We start from the raw sequence: 19,056 nt of genomic DNA on the forward strand, positions 1-19,056 counted from the left end.
CAGCCTCCTGAGTCGCTGGGATTATAGGCACACACCACCATGCCCAGCTAATTTTTTGTATTTTTAGTAGAGACGGGGTTTCACCACGTTGACCAGGATGGTCTCGATCTCTTGACCTCGTGATCCACCCGCCTCGGCCTCCCACAGTGCTGGGATTACAGGCTTGAGCCACTGCGCCCGGCCATCACAGCTATTTTTAAGGAGCAGTCAAGGGTCACTGAAAAGAACCTTTCCAGCTCTAGCCTCACAGGTTTAGAAAAGAACAAGTCTTCCAGGGCTCGCCTCCAAAACCCTTAATAGACTCCAACCTCTTTGAGAATAATCAGCCTTTCCTTTAAAAACCAAATTTGTCACCATGTAATATAAAATATGGCCAAAGATTCTCACCTAAGGTTTGCCTGCATCATGTCACTTATTTGAATATGCCCATAAATTGGAAACTTGAGAGGTAGAAGAGGCTTTGAGATATGGGGAGTTTTTAATTCCAGCCAATGCTGCTCAGAGTTAAATACGAATAATCATGGCTTCAAAGAAAGCAAACCACCTATTCACTTTCCGCACAGGGCAGGCAACCCTAAGTGTGGGCAGTTGTAGAAAGACCTCACCCCCATTGCATCAATTAACGGCATTCTTAGCAAAGGCTGCAGCATTAACCAGGATATACAAGTGTGAAAAAGAGCCTTCCAGTGCTGGAAGCTTCCAGCTACCTCCAGGAGCCTGAGCCTACGGCCTAGGACATATGTATGAAGCAGGCATCAAAGTGGAACGTGGGCTTTGGACCTGTGATGTCCCACAGAACAGACACTAACTACATGCCCCTCTTCATGTTTAAATTGATTAAACTTAAAGTTAAAAATTGAGTTCCTCAGCTGCACTAACCACATTTCAAATGCAATAGTCACATGTGGCTAGAGACTCATTAGACTCGATAAAGCAGATACACACCATTTCCCTCAATGTAAAAAGTTCTATTGGGCACCAACACTTTCAATAAATGGCTTTTGAAAAGTTTTAAGCAGCTTTATTGAAGTGTCATGGACAGACAATAAACCACACACATTTAAAGTGTGATGTGATATGCTACAACCCATGGATACTCCTATGAAACTATCACCAAAATCAGATTGGGAAAGTACCCTCTCAACCCGAGAGGATGTTTCCTTGTGCCCTTTTTGCTATCCCAGTTCCCTACCTGCAAGTCTCTGGCAACCCCTGATCTGCTTCTTTGCCACAGAACACTGTGCACTTTCTGGAATTTTATATATGGTATCTGGAATCATCCAGCATGTGTGCCTTTTCATCTGACTTTCTGCATACTTTGGGACAGAGCATAATTACTGTGCGATTCATTCATGTAGTTGCGTGTACCAGTAGTTCACTTCTTTTTTTCGGCCAGTACTGTTCCATCATATGGCTACACTGCCATTTAGCCAGACACCTGTTGATGGATGTTTGAGTTGTTTCCAGTTTGGCGGATACTACGGATAATCACAAAGATGACATGATCATTTGTGGGATGGGGACTCTTTTAAGTAGTGTCAAAAAGGCCTTTTTAATAAGGTGGCCTTGGAGCAGAGTGCAAAGGAGATGGGCCAGAGAGCCACGTGAAGACCTGGGGGAAGCACATTCTGTTCCGGGCCAAGGGGACTCAAACACAAAGGTCCTGGGGCAGAAGTGTGCCTGGCAGGTTCAAAGGATAGCTCTCTGTTCTTTCTAAGGGCTGCTTATCTGAAAGAATGGGTATCCAGGCAGAAAGTATTTTTGAGAAGCAGAAGGTACTGAGCAAAATGGCCTGAATAAACCACCAGATGGCACAGAGCCATTTAATCTCACTTAACCCTTACAATTAATCTGAGAAGTGCTGTGACCCCATTTTGCAGGTATGGCAATAAAAACAGGCTTGCCTCCAGGTTGCCTCCAAATCACACAACTATTAGCAGCAGAGTTGGCTAGAACTGTGAAGCCAGAGCTCTGCCTATCAGCTCACTATTAAAAACAGCTGGACTTAAACTCCTGCTGTCACAGGGCAAGATGGTTTACACCTGCCAGACCAGGCTAAGCTAAGCTGGGGCTGGGCATCTGCTGCCATCCCAAGTACTATCTCCATCAAAAAGCCCTCCTGTTACCTTTTACACAGAGTAGCCCATCAGGTATGTACAAGGGGACAAGGGACTCTAAACAGGAAAATCACAGATGTCCTCTGGATCTGTATCCTCAAGTCAAATTGTAATCTGCAGTGTTGGAGCTGGGGCCTGATGGGAGATGACTCGATCATGTGGGTGACGTTCTCATGACTGGTTTAGCACCGCGCCCCTTGGTACCGAGTAGCAAGTGAGTTTAAAAGTGTGTGGCACCTCCCCGCTCTCTTGCCCCTGCCCGTGGCCATGTGAAGTGTTGGCTCCCCTTCACCTTCCACCGTGATTGTAAGTTTCCCAGGCTTCCCCAAAAGCTGAGCAGAGCAGATGCAGCCATGCTTCTGCCACAGCCTGTGGAACCATCAGCCAGTTAAACCTCTTTTTTTTTTTTTTTTTTAAAAATAAGTTACCCATTCTCAGGTATTTCTTTATAGCAGTGCAAGAACAAACTAATACAATCATCTAGGCCACTTTCACTTTTGGTGTAAGTGAATAGATTTCCCCTGGGCCACAGTATTGCCTTGAAGTCTATCATATACACATGCATGCATACATGCGTATCCACACAGACAAGCACACGTACGCACACACATGCACACACTCGTCTACACTCTCACAGAGGGCCCTCCTGAACAGATGTGCTCAGCCCTGACCCTGGCAGCAGACTCGCTGATTGTTTAATTAAAAAGGAGAGCGAGGAGCCCATTCTGATCCTAAGTGTTTAACACAAACTGAAAGATCAAAACCAACCAGCTGCCAAAAACACATTGGCAACTTTCACACCAGAACAAGGAGAGAAATAGCTGACCTGGTTTCTGCTCTTAATGCTGCTTCACTGGCAGTCAACAGTTCTGATCTTTCACGCTCTAAATGGAGAGAAAACTGGGCCCTCTGCCCCCTTCTCCACTAGAATAAACAATGAGCTTGGACGTGTCAGTCAGCCACCAACAACCGCGCTGACACTCGCTGAAGGCCGGTCTGAGAACCGGACGGCAGCACTGGAGAGCCCAGGACTCAGGCACCCAAACTACTTCCAAAACTAGATGATGGTAAAACATTTACCGAAGCCATCAACAAAAAAAGAGAGTACTTTTTCAAATTTATTACTTCCAAGAATCCAGGTTTAGGAAGCAGCACTAACCTCCCTGGGACCTGGGGCACCTGAAGCCTCCATCTCAACAAGGGTGAGAGTCGGAAGCACCGGACCCAGGCTGTCCTCAGGGCAGCAGTTGTCAGTGCGGCTCCCGACCAGCAAGGCCAGCATGACTAGGAAACAAGAAATAAAAACGCTGGGCCCTACCCCAGGCCTGTGAAATCAAAAACTCTCGGGGAAGTCCAACAGGTGTGGTCTAACAAGCCATGCAGGTGATGCTGATGCCCCCTAGTTGGAGAGCCGCAACCCTGCAGGTGACTTGTGGAGGCCGGGGCTGTGCATTTCTAACAACTCCAGGTGCTGCCAGTGCAGCTGGCTCCTACACACTAAGATCTGGCTCCACAGGCCTCGGGGGGCTGGAATGCTAAGAAGCCCCAGGCGATTCCAATGATACTCTTGGTGCATGGCCGGGGCCCCAGGGGCGCCAATGGGGCAAACCCTGCCCACATGCCTTCTAAGCTGAAACCTGCAGTATCCGGGCACTGATGTGGAGTGCCAGGCTTCAGATTTTAAGCTATGATTACCAAACAAATGAAAGTCCAAAGAAAGGGTATCAAAAACAAGCACAGGCTGCATTTCTACCAATTCATTGACAATTCCCTCAGCCAGGCAGGGGCTTGACTCCTGGTTCGGCCCATCACCCCCAGGACAAAGGAGCACAGGGTCTCCATAGCTCACAGCCCCACGTCTTCCTTCTCATAAACCTTGAGCTTCCAGCTCTTTGCCTGGGGCCCAGAAACAGGCTCACGCCTCTACACCCTAAGAACCCTTCCCACGTGATTTTCCTCTTCCGTTATCAATCTTTCCTAGAACAGTGAACACCTGTGGTCCCTATGCCTCCACCTGCAGCAGCCGCTCTTCTGCCTTTAAGATTGAAGTCTGGGAAATGCCCCTGAGTCCGTGCTGGCACCCACGGTGACAGGGCTGCTCTTCTGCACCCCTGCAGCAGACGCGGCTCTCTAACCTCTTTCACTCACGTGCCCAACTACTATAGTCCTCCCACTGCTACAGCCCCTCCAGGCTGTATCTCCACCCCAGTACTACACCCCTCAATTTGGTATCTACACCCTCCTACAGCACTCCCACTCCCTATCTATACCACTACAGAACCTCACCCCACATCTACACCTCCACTACACCCCTCCACCAATATCAACACCCACCACAGGCCCTATTCCTGATACCCACAACCCCTCAGAGCCTCTCTACCTCATATCCATACCCTCCCACAGCCCCTCCACCAATATCTACACCCCACTACTACAGCCCCTCCACCAACATCTATACCTACTACAGCCCCTCCACCAACATCTATACCCACTACTACAGCCCCTCCACCAATATCTATACCCCACTACTACAGCTCCTCCACCAATATCTACACCCCACTACTACAGCTCCTCCACCAATATCTACACCCCACTACTACAGCTGCTCCACCAATATCTACACCCCACTATTACAGCTCCTCCACCAATATCTATACTCCCACACTACAGCCTGAGTAGATATCTGACATCAGCCTTCTTATTCATCGTCGTGATAGAACAACGTGCTTTCATTTTTGGTTAGAGATTTGTGAGTATAGACCACAGGTTAGTATTAAAGTCTTCTAGGTCTTAGATAAGGAATTTCCAACTATAAATGAGGCCATGCTAAAATCTAAATGGCAGAGGGTTCTAGGGGCCCAAAGGGACTGTCAGCAAGCCCATCCAGGTACTCTCTCTCACCTCCCAGAGAAGCCCTAGCCCTCAAGCCCTCCTCATTTGAAGCCTATGGCATCCTAATTTGTCCACAAGTCTAATAAGCCACTGTCATCTTGCTTTTCAGTTCACAACACCATGAAACCTCAGAGGCACCCAAGCACTGATAGCAGGAAAAAGGGCAATCAACAGGAAAAAGAGTCAGAATATTAAAAAGCAAATGTCAGAAATGGACACCGAGTAATAGTCCAAGACTAATCCCATGTACCCCTGGTTTCAACGGATGCTGGTCTTCATGTAGAGCAGGTTCTGCAGACCGAGAGGACATCTTTCACTAACAATATTCTGACATCGGAGACAGAGACTATATCTGTAACAAACTTTTCAGCAACCTGCCCTGAAATGCAGCCTTGTATTAGAAAGCCACTTCTCAGCACAGAGGAGGCCCTTGGAGTCTTTCCAGGATTCTCACATCCATCTGGGAAGAGGAAAAGAACCCCTAAAACTGGGCTGACTTCATAAGCACTTTAATTTCACACACGTCACATTTCTGGAGCTGCTTGGTCTTTCCTTTCATCTTGCATCACTGCAGAGAAAATTCACAGACTTCTGCAGGTGAGAATCTCACCCATTAGTAAGAAAATCTTGCTTTATATTAAGCTGGCCTTTCTCTGGAGATCTTCCAACTGCTTTATAAACATTCTTTCACACCTCCAGGCAGGTAGGTGGTAATTGTTATTCTTTCTGGACAAGAGGTAGCACTGTGAGCCTTAGCAAGACAGAACTGAAATGTTTTTAAATGCCCAAGGGAAAGCAAAATCAAGGCTTGGAAAATATGAGATAAGACAGATGTGACCAAAAATAGGAAGAAGAATGGTATACAAAATTCCAAAAAAGGAGAATTCTCCTATAATCCGCTCCCCGTCTTCCCAGCTTCACAGGAGCCGCCACTTGGCCCTCCTCTGGCTGTGCAGCTTCCACACCGGCGCTGGCCTGGAAAATCAGGCGTGGTGAGTGCTAATTTTGGCTCAAATGAGAAATTTTCTCTCTCTTTGATCTTTGCCAGGAAACAGGATCAACAATCTGACTTCCATAAAGTGCAAGCTGAAACCTGAACTCTTATGATCAGTCAAGAAGGTGACAAGAGGCCGTGGTTCCTTTAAATGTCACAAAGACAACAATATAGGTTTAGAGTGTTAATACCTGGGTTTGAATCCTTACTCTGTCCCTCACTAGCTAAGGGCCCTGTAAGTGACTGTGTGTGCTCTGCCTTAAGATGAAGGTGACACAAGCGACCCTACACAGCCAAGAGGAATAAATGAAACAGCATCCTTCATGCCTAGCCCAGTGCCTGCTACACTATGGGTGCTCATCAGGCCACTGCCTTGGATGCCTTTATTGATAACTTTACTCGCTGTAGAAAGCTGGACAGCAACTAGGACCTGCAGTGATGTGTGAAGTATTACAGCTGGCAAAGCCACAGCGTGGTGAGCAATGCACCAGCTGTAACATGCAAGCCCTGCTCTGCTTTCTGCTTTTGCAGGAAATTTTATAAAGGAGAGGGAAGGACTGCTTTTATTTATGCAGCTGCCCATGTTGTTAACTAAGTACAAGTGAGTTTCGTCCAGATTCCATGGTGTGGAGTGCTCCAAGTGGGCCTGCCTAGGCAAGGACTCTGAGCCTCCCAAGAGAGATATTAGCTGCTACTGCCTTTTTTTTTTTTTTTTTTTGGAGACAGGGTCTCACTCTCTGTTGCCCAGGTAGAGTGCAGTGGCGTGATCTCAGTTCACTGCAATCTCCGCTTCCTGGACTCAAGTGATTCTTCAGCCTCAGCCTCCTGAGTAGCAGGGACCACAGGAGTGAGCCACCACGCCCGGCTAAGTTTTGTATATTTTGTAGAAACAGAGTTTCCCCATGTTGCCCAGGCTGGTCTTGAACTTCCGGATTCAAAGCAATCTACCCACCTTGGCTTTCCAAAGTGCAGGCATAAGCCACTGTGTCGGCCAGATATTAGTTCTTCAAACTATTCAGAGCTTCAGTTATCTAATCCGTAAAGTGGGGATGACACTGATTCAGCTTATGGGATTTTCATAAGAATTGAATAAGCTATGCTGTGTAAAAGCCACCAGCTAGCTATAATCTATCCACAGAATCAGATGTGGCATTATTCTCTCCATGTCAGAGCTGAGACAATCTGGGTCTAGGTATCAGCTGAATGAAGGTAAAGGGCTAGTTGTCTGGGAGTGAGAAGCAGAACCTGGGCCTCCTCCCACCTGCCTCCTACATCATCGGCTGTCCTGGGCTGGCTGCTCTCTAGGCCTCCTGCTTGGCAGCCCCACTGGGACTTCCATTCGCCATCATCCTCTTGGAATTCCCTTCCACTGCTTGCTTTCCTGTTTGGGGTCCTGTTTCCAGACTCAGTTTCCTCTTTCTTGGCTTTCCCCTTCATTTTGCTAAAACACATCCTTTAGGAGCCTCAGAGAAATGATACATGGAAGCCAAAGTTTTTGAGCCTTGCACATCTGAAAATATCTTTAATTCTACTCTCGTATTTGACTGGCTGGGCATAATTCCAGGCTGAGTTAGTTTCCTCGGGATTTTAACGGCATTGCTCCATGCTGTAACATTTCCAGTGCTGCTGCTGTGAAGTTCACCGCCATTCTGATTCTGAAACCTCTGGGTGCTGTCTGGAAGCTTTTAAGATCTTTTGCAAGTTCATACAGTGATGCCTCATGGTAGGTCTTTTCCCTTATTGCGCTGGGCACTTGTGAGCCTCTCAACTTGGAGACTCTTCCATTCTGTTTTTAGAAACTGCCTTCGGTACTGCTGAATTGATGACATCCTTCTCTCTTTCTAACACACCTGCTGGGCCTTGGGGATTATCCTTGTCTTGTCTTTTATCTATTTCCTACTTGTCTTTTGATCTATTTTCTGAGAGATTTCCTCTACTGCAGCCCTTCCTGTCGGATTGTTAATGTTGTATTTTCTCACCTTAGTTGTGTCCCTGGCCTTCTTTAATAGCAAGCTGCATCCCAGTCTTCCCACACATTCACTTTTCTGCTAATTCTGATCTTCCTCATGCTGGCGGCTGCTCATCTGCACTGAAGAGAGAGGCACCAGGAAGCTCACAGGCAGCTCTGTGTGCATGGAAGGGGTTTATCCACCCAGGTGTGGGAAGAGCAGGCAGCCAGCTGATCTTTCCACCAGGAGACGCTCACCATGGCAGCACCTACAGATCTTTACCCCAGGGCCATGCAGTTTCTTCAGTTTAAAACAAAATCTCCAATCTTTCCCGACCCCGTGGTGAGACCCTACCATGCATGCCTTCCTGCGTCCAGGGCACGGGGCTCAGGCAGGGCGAGGGCTCCACTGCTGAGCAGGCAGGCCGCCACTCCAGGATAGGGACGAAGGGTGATGAGCTCTACCAAAGCCCCAAGGGATTTCAAATTCCTCCAAGTGAAAAGCTCAAGCAGAGCAACAGCTTTTTAATTTTACCATTTCCTACAGCAATGTTTACAAGTGAAGATGGGGAGAGAGAGCAAAGGCCCGAGTGCTCCCGCTCTTCCCCTTCCCATTAGGAACTCACACATGATGCTCCCTTGTTTCTGCCCTTCTAGGGCCGGTCTCATAAACCCACTGTCATCACCTTCTCAAGAATGAGCTGTGTTTTCCACTTGTTATGAGCTTCCTAACAGAGGACACAAAAAAGATGCTGTTGTTTGTAGCCTACAGAGAAAGCATTACGGAATTCTTGACCAGGCCCTTCCATGACCTTGAGGAGAAACCGGAGAAGGAAAACAGGAAAGAGAAGCTGCGGCGATCCCAGGGTCCATTCCGCCCGGGCAGGGTCCCAAACAGCCCTCTCGGGCTGCCCACTTCTTCAGAACGTTGTCCCCATCACGAGGACAGCGCAGAGCTGCCAGGCACAAGAAAGGCGCGATTCACCCCAGTACCAAGCAGCAGCCACAGGCAGCGGGCACCAGCGCCGCATTCCCATGGCTGAAAACTGAGGCTCTGCTCTCAGTCCTGCTTTTTTTTAGATTCTACACTTGGGAGCACAAAAGGCCTTTAAATATTCATGGCAATTTCTGTGCTTTGATTACAGGTTACCTTGCTGTGTCAGACAGGCCTGAAACATATTTATTAAATATTATAAGCTTAAATGCCTACTATAATTACCAGAAAGAGAGTATTCTACACAGTTTGGAAACTATTAAAAATTGAAGTCAGAGGCCCTTAAGGTGAATGCATTTACCCATTTTTGTCCCATAGCTGTGTATATTTAAATTGCAGAGCTGAATTTTAAGTTTTGTTAAAGTAAAAATTACAAGTTTAAACTTTATTCCAAATTGATCCAATGTGTATAGAAAATATAATTCTTTTAGGTACCCAAGGAACTATGAAATGCATTCCCTGTTTATGAAACAAACCATAAGTATCCTCTACTGAGCCACTTGCCCAATTGAAGTAACCGTAGCATTTCATACACTGAGAGCTGCTTACCAGGTTTTTGAAAAGCGCTGTCAACTCCTTTGTAAACACTGAGAACTTCAGGAACGCACTTCCTAAATCTGGGTCATCTCTGCATACACAGTTGCCGCCGAACTTCTCCAGAGCCTGGGTGTACTGCTCTTCATTTTCCACGTGAGCTGCAACAGAACGAGGGAGGTGCTGTGAGTCTCAAGCATGCCATCCTCATTCCCCACCAGGTTCCTCTCACTTGTGAATAAACACTGAACACATCAGCAGAAGAAGAATCTGAGAAAAGTCAAGTTGCACCAGGAACAGAAATAGCTTCGTTATCCCGGCAATCCATGGTGCCCGCAACAGATACCCAAGAACAAGCGTGGTGTGCAAGAGGGGAGGCCCTTGCCCACGTCCAGTGGTCCTCAGATGAGTCGGCCAAGGACACACAACATTTCCACCCCTTCGAGGATTCTTCCTTCACCAAAATGATGGCAGAAGTCACCAGACTGAGCCCCCTCCCAGAAATTCAGCCAGATGCCCCATTCCCTCAAGCCTGAAGCCCAGGACTCTAATTCAGAGCCACACACCACTGCTCCTTCCCCTTTTAACATGGGAACAGCAGTCGTCTTTGCAGCTCCAGTGCCTCTGCTTGGGATGGATCCTCTGCCCAGGGGCCCTTCCCTCCCGAACTTTTCTTCATCCTACAGACTCATGCTTCCTCCAGGAAGTCTTCCATGACTCTGCCCTACACCCTGGGTATTTCACTGGCACCTCTCCTATCCCTGCACTCAGTAAGTTTTACTGAAATGGTCTGGTAACTGTGTTCTCCATACACTGGACATGCTTACAGTTTACAGACTAAGTTGTATTCATCCTTGACCAAGTCATGTGCCTGAAATATTAGACAATAAAAAGCAAACCAGGTACTATGTCTGATGGCATTTTACTATCATCAGGGCTCAAAGTAGGACCTGAAAGAGTGAAAATCTGGACTCTGGGTCTCCAGCACAGTAGTTCTCAATCCCTGCTGGACACCAAAATCATGCATGGATTTTCACCAAACTCTAGACACCCCTGTCCCATCTCAGACCTCTGATTCAGAACCATGAGTAGAAATGGGGAAGGGGACACAGGTGATTCTGGTAAATGAATGTGTTTGAATATAATTCCCTCACTACAAGGTCAGGCACTTTCAAAATGAAACCAGTCAGTCTGTAATAAAACAACTTCTATCTGCATAGCTACCTAATTTCTATGTTTTCATCAGTTCAATTGGAAATATAACACAACTATTTACAGACACAACAGGGCAGGCAGACCCATGGTGTGAACGTGGACGTGAACTCCACTAGAAACAGCCTTAGTGCTGCAGCTCCTTCACCAAGGGACAGATCCGAAAAGTTCCTCTGTAGCTCCCCAATTCCTTCTTGGGGAAGTTAGACCACTGTCAGCTAACGCCAATGCCCAGGCTAGGCCTGACAAGGAGGGCAAAGGAGGGAACATTTGTTTCTGCAGGACAGTCCTAGACCCTGAGCCAATCTTTATGGCCCATGAATGGTCTGCTCACCCATCCTACTGGGGCAGCACAGTGTTCTTGACCTCCACTGGCATTTAGAGGACTCCAGCAGACACAAGAGAAAACTCATTTCATTATTCGAGTCCTTTCCTTTTTTTTTTTTTTTTTTAATGTTCTTGAAAATAGCCTAAGAGTTCTAGATAAATGAATTTCTGAGACCAGATTTAGCAAGCAAATTCAGACAGAAACATACGTGTGCACACACTCACACCCGCAAACACACACAGCTCCTGAGGAGCCCTCAGAAGATCTGGGTTCCAGTCCTATGTCTGCCAGTAAACATTTGTATGACCTTGGTAAGTCACAGTGACGCTGGGCCTGCAGCATCAACTACATAAGGGATAAAGACCTGCTGGGAGATGCTCTCAAGGTCAGAGAAGAATGAAAGAATTAGGTAAAGACATTCAGTTTACCACATGGGAGCATAACCAATAACACCAACAACAGTGACAGCAGCAACAGGTGTCACTTATTCAAAGCACACATTTACATATATTTTTTCTAAACCTCATAAGACATGTATTATTTCTCATACCACAATTAGAAAATGAGGGCTCAAAGAGATCAAGGAATTCATCCAAGGAAACACAGCTAGAAAGTGGCAGAGCTGGGATTCAAACACAAATCTAATTCCAAAGTCCACTCTGCTACTCTGCTACACTGATATTTGTTTCATCGTTAAAAAGTTTACCTTGTCAAATGAAAGTACGTTAATTTTTAGATTTTTAAAATTCAGTTTCACAGATAGAGCACTAATTCCTTCTGTTCTACTCGATCATTCTAGAGCATGTGGTTAACAATGAAGGGTATGTCCTTTCAAACCACATACTATTTTTAAACTATCTCAAAATTAGTGGTCAAGACGTGGGCAGTTTTAGTGGGTTCAGGAAGGGAGCTGGCGGCCACAGACAGGTCTGTCACTGCCAACTGTCCACTGGATGACAGAAACAGGAATGCAGCCCCCCTGCTCCTGCTTCCTCCCTCGCTCGCTGCTGTCTGAGCCATAAGTCTTCCAAATGACGCCAACAGAGGGGAGCTGGACCATGGTCTCCTCCTTTATGGTGCTGGGTGATGAATGCAAAGCCCAGCAGGAGAGAAGCTGAAGGCTATGTAGCCTCATGGTGCCTTCAAACCATGAGGAGAACTGGACCCTCAGTGCTGCTGTAAGTGCACACCCAAAGGGAAGGGACTCTGCGTGTGGTTAACACCTACTAAGTGGCTTGTAAGTCTTTTGTTCAGTTTAACCTGATAACACTAAAAGTTGGCTATCAGTATCCCTATTTTCTTGTAAATCAAGTGCAGTTCAGAGAGTCATGTGACCTGCCCCAGACCAGAGTTGGTAGGAGGGTCAGTGCGCTTTGTACACCATGCAGGCTGCCTCCAGCCCTTGATAGGAGGATGGAGCCGGCCTTCTCACTAGCAGTAGCCTTCATGTTCCAGCACCAAGAAATGTGAAAGTACTCCTTATCATCCCTCCTTCTGGGCTCCTCAACTGACTACCTGGTATAGGTTAAGTTTTTTTCTTTTTTAAAAAATTATTGGCCAGACGCGGTGGCTCATGCCTGTAATCCCAGCACTTTGAGGCCGAGACAGGTGGATCACCTGAGGTCAGGAGTTTGAGACCAGCCTGGCCAACATGGTGAAACCTTGTCTCTACTAAAAATACAAAAATTAGCCAGGCATGGTGTTACACACCTGTATTCCCAGCTACTCGGGAGGCTGACGCAGGAGAATCACTTGAACCTGGAAGGTGGAGATTGCAGTGTGCAGAGATCACACGGCTGTGCTCCAGCCTCAGCAACAAAGCAAGACTCCATCTCAAAAAAAAAAAAAAAAAACCAACCTAAAAAACCTCTTGTATTTATACAAGTGTACGTATAAATACATCTTCCAAATGACACACTGATCCCCAGCAACCCCAAGGTGATCAATTAGTCCTTTGGCTTGTCATCCCCAAATTTGTCATCCCACTGTAAATGATTTACATTTACAGTGCTTTCATCCACTGCAATCAGCACTACCTTCTGATGCTCACACTGTATCAGTTTAGGTCAGTGGGAATCTTTTTGCACAGATGGATTTTTCATCTTGCCAGTGAACTCAGAGCTTTTTGCTGAAGCCCATAAGCCTGTGTCTTCCTCTAACCCTAGCACGGTACCCACCAGAGAATAGCCCTCCCTCCATGAATAACATGACACTGACTGACCTACTGCTCCAGATCACCCCAGGGGGAAGGTTTTCCTACTAGAGAACAGAAAATCATTGAGTGCCTTTATTTTTCTTTTGCCAAAAACAACCTTAAAATAGGAACCTAAAATAAATAGCTTGGGAATAAAGTTTCCGGAAAGATTCGAAACTGGGTCTATCAACTTTTATTTACAGAGTTGTGAAAGCTGTTCTTCTAAAGAGAGCTCACACTCTCACCTCCCCCTTGTTCAAATGTATCTTAAACTCTAATTCTCATTAATGATCCAGTTCCAAGAATCACTGATCTGGGAGAGCCTTTGGAAAGTAAGAATCTGGGTCACAGAGACCATGCTAGGACAAGACTTCATTTCTTCTCAATTCTAAGTCATCACCCCTTTATCTCCCACACCTCACTGCACAAAAGCCACCAATCTCTGCAAAAGGACGAACTGAGAGACTCCTGCAGAGAAATTGATCATGAAGCCAGCAAGTGTGTGTATATACTGAGTTTAGAGGAAACAACTAGGTTTTGCTGTGTGCTTTTTAGTTTACTGGATTCTGCTATTTAAAAAACTGGTATCAAGGTCCAGCGCAAATGGTTTAAGCAAAAATTACTGGATCCAAAAAGGACAAAGAATGGCTCCTTTGCTCCTCCTCTACAGGCCACATATGCAGATGCGCTCTTAATAGGTGAGTGTGGCCCACAGCACAGAGAGAAGTAAGCCACCAACACAGCACTGCCATAGGATGGGTATCCCACAGCCAACTCACCTTCAAGAACCACCTCCTCTTTCATCTCAAACATGTCACACACTATTTCCAGTCCTGCAACAGGGATGTGACAGCATGCTGGGGTGAGATACACGGACAGACATGCTCATGGGAACGATACGTCAATCCAAGCACTGATCACTTACAATGCATCAGGCAATGTACTAAGTGGATTCAGATGGCAAGAAGGAGACATGGAACTGGGGCTCCAAGGACAGGTGAGACTTGTCAAGCAGAGAAGCAGCAAATAACAGATATGGAAAGGCATTGGCCCCGGGGAACAGCAGGGAGTCCTTAGTGTTTGCACTGTTAAAACTTTTTTTTGTTTTTTAAATTGTACTGTACTCCAGAACTTTCTCTGTTTTGTAAAGCCCCTCCCTGCATCCAGCTCTCAGCTCTCAAAATCGCCACAGGGCAACACAAGCCTCATTGTCCCCACCTCCTCAGGTCTCCACACTCACTGCTGAGTCCCTTCATTCCACGGATCCTGAAAGGTGACCTAGTCCAAACATGGAAACTAAAGCCCAGAGAGGGTGATGACTTGCTCAAGGTCACACAGCGAGTTTGCGGCAGAGCTGGAAAAAGAACTCGGGTTTCCTGACTCACAGTCCAAAGCTCTTCCTTCCACAGCAAAAACCGTTTCTTCACTTGGTCATGACATTGTCGCTATCTTCAGCTCTTAGCCTAGATAAGAGCTAAGAGCTGAAGATAGTGACAATGTACAGCCTTCCTGACAAGTACTGTTAACCCGAACACCAAGTGTTGTAACCAGCATAACAGAAAGAAGAGGGGGCACACCAGCCTCATGGCTGCCGAGCCCCAGCCTCCATGCTGATCCAAGGAAGACCCTCCAAACCCCTGCTCCAGGCCAGACCACAGGGCTGGGAGTCAGGCAGAGGAAAAATCACCTGCTGACACCCCACATTCCAAACTTCCACGCAGACAGCTCCAGTGAAGGGAGCATTTAAGGAGAAACATATGCTCTCCACAGCAGCAGCTTGGTGGAGACACTCCTTAGATGGATGACACAATGATTAATACTCAAATGTGTGTCACGACATGAATGTTGTGATGTTGTGCACAACTCTATAGAGTGGAGACCATTTCCTCTGGCTGTCGGCTGTGCATGCCACCTGTTTCAGACCTCACTTGTGGTGCACGATCTCATGGAAATGCAATTTCTGAAAATCAAAGATAATCCTCGTTTCTTAACAGGGTCTCTAGCTACCTTAATAGGGTCTCTCACAATCCGTGAGAGAGAACCATTTTCAGAGCTTTATTTCTAGAATCACCCCAACTAAATGGCTGAAAACATATTTTCATTCCCAATTTTCTAATGTGTATCAAAAGTCTTCAAAACATTCTTCTGGATAATCTCACTTCCAGAAATCTATCCTAAGGAAATAATCAAGGTGATCAGAGATGTGTGTATAGAACAATTTATGAAGAGTGAAAATTTAAAATGTGTTAAGCTCCAACAATATGAAAGTGGTTAAATTAATAGTATTTCTACAAAATGGAATATTATGTTGGCTTTTTAAAATAATGATATAGGAACATGGTAGGAGCAGAATGCCAAGTTTAAAAGAGGCAGGACACAAAATTTAGTCTCAATTTTGCAAAAAGTGAAATGTAGAGAAGAGGTTGAAAAGGTAATAAATCAAAATGCTAACCGTGGTGATAAAGACTGAGCACTTGCTAGCACTCAATAAACTGTTATATGCAAGGCCATTATATCTAGGTCCCAGACCAAGTGCTTTCTAGATGTTACTCTATTCTCCTTTGAGTGGACAAGGAAACAGACTGTGGGACTGTGAACCAGCCCAGGCTCATGCAACTTCTAAGAGGCAGAGCTGCGTTCGAAGTCAGGGGTGGGCCTCGGACCCAGGGCTCACCTGAGCCTCTGCTGGTTATAAAGATACTGAAATCCTGCCAGGGTCAAGATTTGGTTGGTTTAATGCTTTACTGAGCTTTCTAAATTTTCTAAACTAAGCTTATCTTATCTTTATAACAATGTAAAGAATAAATAAAATTTAAAAAGAAATAGGAGCATCAGCTCTAATGGCTGGCTTGTTTCAGTGCTCTGTGCCTGTGCCTATTAAGATCATCACGCCGAGGACGGTGGCTCACATCTGTAATCCCAGCACTTCGGGGGCCAAGGTGGGAAGATCTCTTGAGGTCAGGAGTTCAAGACCAGCTTGGCCAACACAGAAAAACCCAGTCTTTACTAAAAATACAAAAATTAGCCAGGAGTGATGGCGGCAGGTGCCTGTAATCCCAGCTCCTCAGGAGGTTGAGGAACGAGAATCACTTCAACCCAGGAGGTGGAGGTTGCAGTGAGCTAATATCGTGCCACTGTACTCCAGCCTGAGCAACAGAGTGATACTCTATCACAAAAGAAAAAAAGAAAAAAAAAAGAACATTAGAATCTGTCTTTCTCTCCCAAAGCTCTCCCTGGACAAGGTAACGTGAGGGAGACAGCCCTTGGAACCGAGTACACCTGCATCATCTTCGACCAGACAGAAGCAGCCATAACCAGAAGGGGTTGAACAAGAATGTCCACCTTGTTCATAACCCTTTCGAGCTCCCACGCAGGCTGAGCAACCAGAAGGATACCTCTCACTGGCTTCTTCCTGCCACTTCCTCCACCTTCTCCCACACCTCGTGCTTCTTCCACTTTCAAAACCCAATTCCGTCATCTTTCCTAGGAAGTCCCCTTGGAATGTGATTCCTCGAGAAACAGCCAGTCTTTGCGGATGGTACCCCAGGATGTATCTAGTCTGGTTGTGCTTGGCACGGGCAGCTAGCAATGCAGTCCATTAATAGGGCCAAGGTGTGGGCTATTAAGATACAAAACCTGTTGCCTGTGATCACCCCATCCTCTTTGATCCTGCCTTATATTAATGATCCCATCCTTCCAATGACAGTTCAAAGTCTGTGTGAATAACTAAACATCACCACAATTACCTCTCTGTGCAGCTCCTACTGCTTGCAGGAGTGCACTTGGAAGGCAGGTGAGAGGGGGGAAAGAGTGGAGACTGGGCTACTGTATAATTTTTTTTATCCTGATGCTTTCTGTCCCTTTCGCTTTAGAGTACATAATATACCAATATTTACTTTTATTCATGTATTGTGCTTCCATTATGGGTCAAGAATATTTCTGGTTACTAAAGAATAAAATCCAATCACACTGAAAGTCTATTATGCAGCAAGCACTAAAGAACACAAAGATTCATCAAACAGAGCCCCTGCCCTCAAGAAGCAAGCACTCAATAAGTGACAAAGACTCAGCCAATCATTTCAGTGCAGTGACAGGAACACAAGAAACAGAATGAGCTCTGGGGAATTCTGTGCTAGGTGTGGCCAGAGCATGGGGAGGGACTGGAGGGTCAGGCAGGGGCCAAAGATGAGGAACTTTATTCCAGGTAATGGAGAGCGGCCAAAAGGCTCGTAAGACATCTGCATTCAAGAAAGATTAAAAAAACCTTGATACCTGCCAACACACAACTTAGCAAGACAAAAATAAACATGCAAAAACAATCCACTGTGATGTAAATTACACGAGCTGGAAACACAGCACTCTATGAGAACAGGAGTACATTTTCCGGGGCTGGTAACAGAAAAGGCTTCTTGGAGCAGATGATGTTTAAAGGAATTTCCTCACTGAGAATGTAGCATGGCATGAGATTAAAACCGAACTACCAGCTTAAACTGGTAAACTAAACTCACCCTAAACTCTCCTTAACCAGAGAGCTGCTTCCATCCTAGGGCTGCTCTAAGACCAAATGAGGGAAGGAGACAGGGGTTGGAGGTGGTGGGTTCTTCAGAACTGGCAGGGCTCTCCTTTAGTCTGGAGACGGGCTACCCCATGGTGTCTGGGGTTCAAAGCCAAGAGGTGAATTCAATATTTGTTGAATGTGGAGTACAAGCTATTAGAAATTTTGCTTTCAATTATATTGACACCTTTTAATGAAGAAAGAGTTCATGTTGGCAAAGCAATCTGATTAGCTACATTACCGAATGTGCATTTTGCCAGGGTAAGCGGCTTTCAGCCCTACATTTTTGCCTTCAAACCCCATGACTTACGTACTTACCACAGTGATGACTTAAGAACACACCCCTGTCTCCACCCACCTCCACTGAGGGCACAGCCCCTAGGAAGGAAGCTGATTCCTGGTTCCATGAGATCCCAGGGCTTCACTTTCAGGGACAAGCAGCCCTTGGAAACTGCATGGTCTCTCAAGTCTCATAAAGTAGCTACCATGAATACTGTAGAGATGACATAACATATAAAAATAATCTTTCATCCTTACACCTCTGCAGGATTTCACAGATGAGGAAATAGATGAAGTCATCATGTTGATTTGGTAGAATATTTAAGCTCAAGGTCTGAGCTTTTTCGCTTGGTGTGCTGGGCTTGTGGACAGGCTTATGGGGTTGGGGGAGGGGGGAGGGCATGTATGTGTATCCCAAACATGTATGCAAAATTATGTAAAGGTGCTTTTTCCTGGAAGGATCATCCAAAACACCCTTCTGAATTTTACTGATATGATAACCAAAAGATTAAAGAACCACTGATCAAACCACAGCCCCGTGTTTTACAGATGGGTATGGAAAACATGTTGGTCCATAGACTGGGTGACTGTAAACACCCGCCAAATTAAATAGCAGATACTTCTGAACTGAAGTATGATTCATGCCAACACTTGGATGTTAGGTCACAGACCTCTGTGTTCCTTCAGAGGCATCCTCCTTCCATGACTAATGCTGTGGTCACTGCAGACAGGATTCCACAAATCACCAACTAAATTACAATTGTTTTTAGCCAGCAGCAGAAGAGAGCAGGACTCCAGAGCCTCACAATTGGAAGACATCTCCAGGGCCTTCGAGCCAACATCCTCACCTCCCTCTACAACTTCCTCAGAGACAGGGGCTGTCCATCCATTAGAGGAACCTCCTAGCCACCAGCTCACCGCTCAGGCTGCTCACTAGTTCCCTCTCCGTCATATCTGAGTCAAGTCATGCTCTTGTGAAAGCCTCCTCTAGAGAAAAGCAAATACTATG

General features: G+C 46.1%; 1 protein-coding gene across 5 annotated transcripts in view; it reads right to left on the reverse strand.

The window, feature by feature from the left end:
• The window catches only part of ASAP2 (ArfGAP with SH3 domain, ankyrin repeat and PH domain 2), a 188,903-nt gene that overhangs the window by 90,503 nt on the left and 79,344 nt on the right, over nt 1-19,056 (reverse strand). For all 5 annotated transcript variants that reach the window (XM_032294173.1, XM_032294171.1, XM_032294172.1 and 2 more), the window contains exon 3: nt 9,495-9,640. In XM_032294173.1, coding sequence (XP_032150064.1) covers nt 9,495-9,640 — 146 coding nt within the window. The remainder of the gene's footprint in view (nt 1-9,494; nt 9,641-19,056) is intronic.

This window comes from Sapajus apella, unplaced genomic scaffold (assembly GCF_009761245.1).
Source record: "Sapajus apella isolate SASKATOON/1434 unplaced genomic scaffold, GSC_monkey_1.0 scaffold31, whole genome shotgun sequence".
Classification (NCBI taxonomy): domain Eukaryota; kingdom Metazoa; phylum Chordata; class Mammalia; order Primates; family Cebidae; genus Sapajus; species Sapajus apella.